This window comes from Branchiostoma lanceolatum, chromosome 5 (genome assembly GCF_035083965.1).
Source record: "Branchiostoma lanceolatum isolate klBraLanc5 chromosome 5, klBraLanc5.hap2, whole genome shotgun sequence".
In the NCBI taxonomy this organism is placed as follows: Eukaryota; Metazoa; Chordata; class Leptocardii; order Amphioxiformes; family Branchiostomatidae; genus Branchiostoma; species Branchiostoma lanceolatum.
The window spans coordinates 8,843,395-8,851,538 of NC_089726.1; the positions used below are offsets into that span (position 1 = coordinate 8,843,395).

Sequence of the window (8,144 nt, forward strand, 5' to 3'; positions counted from 1 at the left end):
AATACATCCACACGCCTGACGAGCAGTATCACGCCCTGATGAACCACTTCACCTACAATAAAACATAGCTACGGTCCAAGTTCCCAGCCGACACAGCCTACATATGTAAGAAACTTAGATTGAAATTAAATCGAACGATTGTGTTGTATGTAAAGAATGGAAATTTCACTAGTCAACAAATGTAGCTTATCCATATGAGCCTGAGGCAGCAAAGACTTGGGTTAGGCCACAGCAAGTAAATTCTATGAATGACATCCTCTGCAGACTCCAAATTTAATCTTGCATACACGATTATTGTACAACACATTTGTATGGGGTTTTCACCATTCATACACGTGCATGTGCATCTAGAACGTTCTTGTGATTGGACTGACGACATATTTTCCTATTTTCGGTAAGCTGAACTTTGCCGGAGCGTAAGAATTTTTTTCGAAATCAGACGACAATCAATGCGCGCGCTGATGTTATCCACAAAATTTACATGCTGCGGCCTTATGGGGGCACCCCCCAGTTTATTTTGGGTCTCAATTCGAGGTTGCACACCCTCAAGTCTAGCGACCGTCTCTTCCAGGAAATACTTCTGAGCCCAAACACTGTGTTTGGGAATCAAGGATAGCCCTCTAGCTATAAGAAAAAAACTAGTTTGAGTTTCTTCAACCTCTCCAATTTTAGTAAATGTTAGGAGGAAAAGGTATTTTCCCGTCAAAAATGAGGCGCAAAATTGATCATTTTCGCGTGGAAATAAATCCATCGCCTATAGGATCCTATAGTTTAGTTCCAAAATTGACTGATACCGTCGAAAAGAGAAAGCTCTAAAGGTATAATCAAGCCAATTACAATGTATAAAGAAAATCCTAAAACTGAGATTTTCACAATCACGTACGCGCGAGGTATAGCAACACGGCAAACAGAACGCCACAAAGGTCAATCTGGGGAAAAGGGCGGTTTACTTTCAACGCGGACGGTTACCTGGAAATAAGGCTCGGGCCCAAAATCAAATTTCACCAAAAACACATCGATTCTTACGCTTTTCAGCCGTGTTGGTATTTAATGTCAGCTCACAGCAGATTATGAGAAATGTGAACTCAAACCTCGACACTCGAAACCCTTTCGTCACTTTCTTGTAGCGCACTACCACGCCCCTGTCGCCGAAGAACATTGGCATGTGTACCGTTATCCTCACTTTTCATGATGCCAAAGAGAACCCTTTAGTTCTGTTGGGACCTTTTCAACTTTTAGCACAAAAAATGATAGCATACACCGTTATAGTCAGGGACCCTCTAAGGATGAGCACTTCTGAAGTTATGCAGGCTTCCAGTTTACATTTGTTTTGGGCAAATCCCAGAAAATATTTACCTTTGTCATATTTACTCTTTCGCGACAGCATCGCCAAAGGAAAAGAAGACATTTAATTTGACACTTTATCTTATTTATTTTGAACACAGCCATCGTACGAGATCCAAGCAAGCAGTTGAGGTCAGCCATGAACTATTACTTCCTTCTGAAAATCAAGTCTAAGAACCCGGTCAGGACATTTTTGGAGGATCCATGGAAGTATAAGAACCTGTCGGAGGTTCACTATGACGGCTTTAATGTGACCTGGGATGCCACGAGGAACTTCATGTCCTTTGACTTGGGGTACCCTTGGGAGGCATCGGAAGACATGGTATGTACGTCTTCAAAAATGATGGACAGATATATAAAAACGGTCCCCAGAAAGTGCGAAATGGACGAAATGGAACGAAACTCGGGAACGACTTAAAACAACATACAGTCAAACCTGGCCATAGTGGTCATTTTTTGTCGGTCCCTTGGATTCATTTCATTCCATTTCGCACTTTCTGGGGACCCTATAAAAATGATGTGTATACATGTACAAATAATTATAAGAAATTCGAACTGAAATGCAAAATGTATGGACACTTGGAAGCATTGTGCTTTAAATCTGATACACCACTGCAATGACCCTTTCAGTGAATACTGCGCGTTGTATTTTGTCAAGGAGACCTAACTATTTGACATTTGAGCTTGATCAAAATTCGTTGACAGATTTCGAGTCAAAAGGACAAACATTAGTAAACGAAATCTCCCTCTCTCTTTTATCTACCGCATATCAAAGCATAGGTCAACAACTGAATGCTAACAGTTTGTTTTTTTCCCTTCAAATCATTTCGGTAATCAAGGAGCGAGCTCGTAGATACGTCAGGGAGCTACAAGCCGACTTCGCACTGGTCATGGTGTTGGACTACCTGGACGAGTCTTACGTTCTTCTCAAACGCCTGATGTGCTGGGAACTGCAAGACGTTCTATACGCCACGAAGAACAATCGAAGTTATTCGTTCAAGCAATTCATACCCTCTGAAGAAGACGTTGCGACGCTCCGGCGTTGGAAAGCTGTGGATTACCTACTTCATGACACGTTCAACAGATCCTTGTGGCGGAAGATTGCGACACAAGTAAGAGCGTTACATGCATTTTTTTTTATGAAGTCTTGATCCATATTCCTGAACTTTCCTTTGTCAATCCGTCTCCTTACATGTCTCAACTGATCCTTGTCTTTCTTTTACATTTATGATACGAACCTAAAATAACCTTTATATTTGTAATCACTATTTGACTTAACTTAACAAACTGAACGATGTTTGATTCTCGTTCATTTGTCAACCACACAGGGCCCGGACTTCCTTGAGGAAGTGCAGTTTTTTAAGGAAGTTGATAAGCGTGTGAACACGTATTGTAATGAACGGCAGAAAGGGAAACACAGCCTCACAGTGGAGGCGTCCAAGTGGAATGCACAGTTTGAAGTCGACGCCAAGTTGTGCGGTGTACTACAAGCAGTAGTAAGTATCTGTTTTTTGAATGGTGATCATCATATAATCAGGCTGTTTGGACCAATCACAGGCTTCCATTCTCTATTCCTATTTATGCAGCCATAGCGTCATAGGCATGGATTAATGAAGTAGATATCTATGCGTTAATGACCGTCCAATAAATACACAAACATCGCTATGCCTTACATGAAATGTACCTGTTTACAACCATTGTGCAATAAACTTTGACTTGACTTGACCAATACTAAAAGACAGCTGGTTAACTCACTCTGCATGCAGTGTATGCTGAACTGTGTTGTATCAACAGAGTATAGCACCGCTGATTTGATTACTTCTTTCTTTTATAGGTGAAAACGCTTTTGGATCTATTGCAAAAGGGATATAGCAGTGGACGGAAGCTCGTGACCGAAAGATTAAACATGAAAGCACACGTCGATGGACAACCAACTTTCAAATATGAGACTGAGCGGAAAAAATATCTCGATAAAGTGAAAGCCTCTAGAAAGTCCAAAATTTGAATTAAGGATTGCGCATGTATCAAAATATCTAAACATATATGAGTACATACTATTCCTGTATATGGTTGAACTGCACACAAAAACCCTTTCTACTGGGATCCCGGTTATGCTGCGGTCACATTTGCACCGATTCCCGTAGGGGGTGTTCCCGTGTTAAAAACTCCCAGGGACCCAGCCGGGCCAAAAAATAGCCCGGTGGCCGCAAGGTGTCCCATGGGGCCGCGTAGGGGTCTCGCCCGAAAGTGCAAAAAAATAAATAAACTGCCCGGCAGGGCCCCTTTTTCCAATGGTGACCGTAGCATTAGCAGAAAGTGCTTTCAAATTGTTATCCGTGTAGCAGAAAGAACACATAAACAATCATAAACAATGTGCAGTAGTAGGGTGATAAATCTATCCAATGCTTAAGTCAACTTAAGTTAAAACCGGGATGACTCATTAACGAATTCGAAAGTTAAGAATAACAAATGGTGTATATTCAATCTTGTATGCTCACAAGCATGACTGAACAACTACAATATACAATCATGTTTATGCAAATAGAATTTTTCTTTCCATGACAATGATAGAAACGTAGTAATAAAACATTCATAACGAACATGCATTGTACAACGATGCATTCTTGGGCGATCGAGAGATTATGTATGTGTTTATGTTAATAAACCAACATCACTTCTGTAAAAGTGTAATGTTTTTAAATATATACATTCAAGTACATTCAAATAATTCTGACAGTCTTCTTTTTCAATGGCTACAATTGAATAAACTGTACTGGCTATGCAATATTTGAATGCTACAATACATGCGTAGAAGTATCAAAGGTATCACAGTAGCACATGATACTTTTGATTACTCTTAAATTACACATTATGCGTTACAAACGTTTTTAAACGAAGCTGAGATCAGCAAACCATACACCGGTCCTGCATTCCTTATTCATAATATACAACAATACTTATAATAGATCATTGAATTGTTGCACTCCCTGGCCTATTCATTCTTTATTCCATGTAAATACATGTACTTTTAACATACACTTTTTTGGTGGTCCCTTAGATAACGTTCCCATTGACACAAGCATTACGAATTGGCTGTTTACAGTGGGCACTTGTCCACATAAAGCGGATTTTATCAGTCCCCTGAGTAGTCTTCTTTGGCAGTTTTGAGTTTAGTTGCTCCTGTCACAGACAAAGCATGGGTGGTTACATACATGTACGTGAAAGTGTCTACCTAGGTAATTTCTTTCTCCAGGTTCGAAGCTTCAGTGCTGCTATGTGATCGTACAATTTTAGATGTTATATTATACTGCGGCACACTACATTGGGACAAGGGGAATGTCATCTTCATACCACTGGTCTTCTGGCTCTGGTTCTACATCTAGAACTTCAGCTTGCTGTTCTGGAATGCTCCTCACCGGATCTTCTGCGTCCTGTTCTGGAATGTTTCCGGCCTGAACCTGTGCCTGTTGCCCCTCAGCTTGTGCCTGTTGGTTTGGAATATAGCCTATTACATCTTGTTCCTGGTGTTCTTGAATGTCCCTGACCAGACCAAGTGCACGCTGTTCCGGAATGTTCCGTTCCGGAGCTTGTACTTTCTGTTCCGGAATAATCCCCATGGGAACATGTACTTGCACGTCAACAATCTTCCTCACCGGTGCTTGTGCCTGCCGTTCCGGAATGTTCCATTCTGGAGCCTGTACCTGCTGTTCCGGAATGTTCCATTCTGGAGCTTGTGCCTGCCGTTCCGGAATGTTCCGTTCTGGAGCTTGTTCTTCCTGTTCCGGAATGATTCCCATAGGAACATGTACTTGCACGTCAACAATGTACCTTACTGGAGCTTGTGCCCACTGTTCCGGAATGTTCCGTTCTGGAGCTTGTGCCTGCCGTTCCTGAATGATCCATTCTGGAGCTTGTGCCTGCCGTTCCGGAATGTTCCGTTCTGGAGCTTGCGCCTGCCGTTCCGGAATGTTCCGTTCTGGAGCTTGTTCTTGCTGATAAGGCCCTGGGTCTCGAGGAAGAGGATCGCCCAGAGCGTCTCGCAGCCTCCCCCAGAACAGCGGCCTTTCTCGCCCGTCATCCGGCCACGTCAGGTACGTGTCCCTGGCCATTACGGCGTTCAGGTGGCGGAACTGTTTCAACATTCTGTCAGGAATCCTCTCCAAAAACACAAGGATGAGACGCTTCCCTCCCCCTTCCTCAAACATGTGGTACTGGGCCAATTGGAACTCGTACTCGCACCACTTACTCTTCAGGAAGTTTCTGGTGATGAGGCAGACGGTTCTCCGGCTGTTTTCCACGGCATCCGCGATGTTTTCCACGATGGGGGCGCCGACTGCAAAGTCCCTATCGTGTATGACCAGACTGTAGTCAGGTTCCAGATTCTCTATTGCTTCCTTTATAACCCACCTGACGTCCTGGTTGTTGTAGGCAATAAAAGCATCGTGTGTATATCTTGGCGGATCTTCGTTCTCTACTTCACCAATCTTCGGTCTCCTCCACTTGGCCAGTTTCCACAGGTAGTACCGAACACGGGCAATTTTGTAGTCTACTAGGAAAATGGTCATCATGGCGACGAAGATGCCAGAAGAGGCGAGAACACAAGCCAGGAGGCGGTTGGGCTGGAATCCATGAATGCAGACTGTGTCAAAGAACCTTGTTTCTGCTGGCTCCTGTCTGTAGTTATGGCCCTCTCTGTTTGCCATTCCGTCTATCAAGCGCTGTCCGCTCAGTTTAGCTGGGCGTGAACACGTGTAGCGTCGATCAGGGAGACTGTAAGGATTGTGCCAGTTCACCACCCTGTCGTATCTGTCCTGGGCCCACTCAACGAACCACAATAAGTTACAGTCACACAGAAACGGATTGTCTGCAACGTCAAGATTTTCTAACCGCTGGACAATGGGACCCACTCTGGTTTGGTTCAAAACGGATAACCTATTGCTGCTTAGGTTCAAGTTCCTCAGCGCAAGAAGATGTTGAAAGGCGTCTCCTATCACCGCTATTCTGTTGGCTGCCAGATTTAGTTTCCCCCATGGATACTCCCCTCTACACACCACAGTTGTTGAGCTCCAGATCTGACAGACGGGTGGGAGGGGTTGTTCTATAACCCGTCCTTGGTGCGGGATCAAGAGAGCCGAAAAGATGGCTAAACCGACTGCGAAAAAAGTGGTTTTAGACTCCATGGCGTACGTTTTTGGCAGCTTCTCCTCACGATGGAGCTGCAGAGGAATACAAACATTTTGGAATGAACTTTGATGAGCCAACATGAAGCTTTGTCATAGTAAATTGTCGTGTGTGACCTGGTCTGTTCTGTGTTTTAACCCTGCAATGTTAAAAACCATACATACACTTAAGCCAAAACTTTGATAATGTAAAAGCCTAGGTCAAGGGTAGCTGCCAAAGCAAGGAACATATATGGTATTCACAATAGTAGAAATATAACCGTTAATACTTTATCGACAAGACAAAGGTAGAGTGACTTCCGTACGGTCTTCTACAACCGGCCGCGGGTTTAAAAAATACACATTTATTCATCGCTATATCTAAGGTAAGTTGACTTTGCATGATTTCCTCGTGGTACAAAGAGTTATTTACGCATCTCCAACCAGCCATGCCTCCAGGGAACGGGCCTTCAGTTCTTGAACACATCCTCTACCTGTCTTTACAGTAAACATGACCGGGTCACAATGGTGTCTGGTAGCGGTCCGTGCGTGACTTCAAGTGCCAATGAGGAAGTCAGGTACTCACGCTGGTATGTGGAGATTACGTGCAGAGGGTTCCGATTTCAGAGTGAACAATGAGACGTTTTGTGTGGAAGGTCACGGTAGATAAACTTGGTGCTTCCAGGCGCTGTCGCGAAAAACGTAATGTAAATTGGGCCTAATGATACAACGTTAACATTGCCAGCGTATTCTACCTCCTTGAACGAGGCTACTAGTATGTTTTCACTGACAGTGAGTATAAATGTTGAGGATGACCAAAATATTCAAACATGAATGTTAACTATAGGCTTTCTGAATTGTGGCCAAACCTTGGTCTAAAAAGACTTAATCAAATTGGGGGGAGATCAGCGGTGTAAAAAGGCAGTTTTGAAATCTTTCTTTGTGGACAAAGCACTGTAAACATCTGTTATTTTGCAAGTTGCAAAGACATCTACCCATTGGACTCGAGTTCTCGTTCGGCTTATATGATGCTTTACTCGATTTAAGCTGAATAAAGTAAACTGGTCCGAGAGGTGCATATGGCGCAGATATCTACAAACGTCTCTGACTTATGTTAAAATTGATAATTCATAGCTGTTAGCGGCATCTTAGTTTGCTACAGCGACTATAACTAGCCTATCATTTAGACAGGAATGTTTTGATCAATCGCTTCGGACGGAATTAAGGTGTAAATGGTAACAGGATTGGATAGACTTAAGAGGAAAGTCTGCATGCAAAACGCGTAGCACAGCGATTACCTTCTTCCTTGTCTGTATTCATGATCACAAGTCTTTGTCCATTCATGTTTAGGTGTTATAATTAGCGATTCTTGCACTGCCTACATAAAACAGTGCATATCTACACATTTTCCGCACAACCGTAGAGCCTGTTTTTCGACACAAGGTCTGATAGTATACCATGTTCTCTCAAGTGTTGCCGAGGGCACCTGTCACTGGTTCGCCATGTTTCTACCACCTTCAACAAATCTTGGTCACACGTGAACGAATTGCTGTTTTACTTACCTCAGAACACACAGTCCTTTTCTTTCTTACTTTTATAGAACCTCGGAATGCCAAAAGTTGTAGCCGCAAAGTTTGTCAC

At 43.1% G+C, this 8,144-nt stretch overlaps 1 protein-coding gene across 1 annotated transcript; it reads left to right on the forward strand.

Annotated features, from left to right (window-relative positions):
• The first annotated feature begins 1,483 nt into the window (after positions 1-1,483).
• LOC136435188 (galactosylceramide sulfotransferase-like) lies at positions 1,484-4,129 on the forward strand. The gene is made up of 4 exons (XM_066428447.1): positions 1,484-1,666; positions 2,184-2,456; positions 2,673-2,840; positions 3,179-4,129. Exons 1-4 carry the CDS (start codon positions 1,484-1,486, stop codon positions 3,347-3,349), a joined length of 795 nt encoding a protein of 264 aa, XP_066284544.1. The 3' UTR covers positions 3,350-4,129.
• The last annotated feature ends 4,015 nt before the right edge of the window (positions 4,130-8,144 follow it).

What these genes read in the sequence shown, in the direction of transcription:
- LOC136435188 (XM_066428447.1), top strand. Translation starts at nt 1,484, where the DNA reads ATGAACTATTACTTCCTTCTGAAAATCAAGTCTAAGAACCCGGTCAGG. An exon ending in GGGAGGCATCGGAAGACATG is followed by an intron (nt 1,667 to 2,183) that starts GTATGTACGTCT and finishes TCGGTAATCAAG; the next exon opens with GAGCGAGCTCGTAGATACGT. An exon ending in GCGGTGTACTACAAGCAGTA is followed by an intron (nt 2,841 to 3,178) that starts GTAAGTATCTGT and finishes TTTCTTTTATAG; the next exon opens with GTGAAAACGCTTTTGGATCT.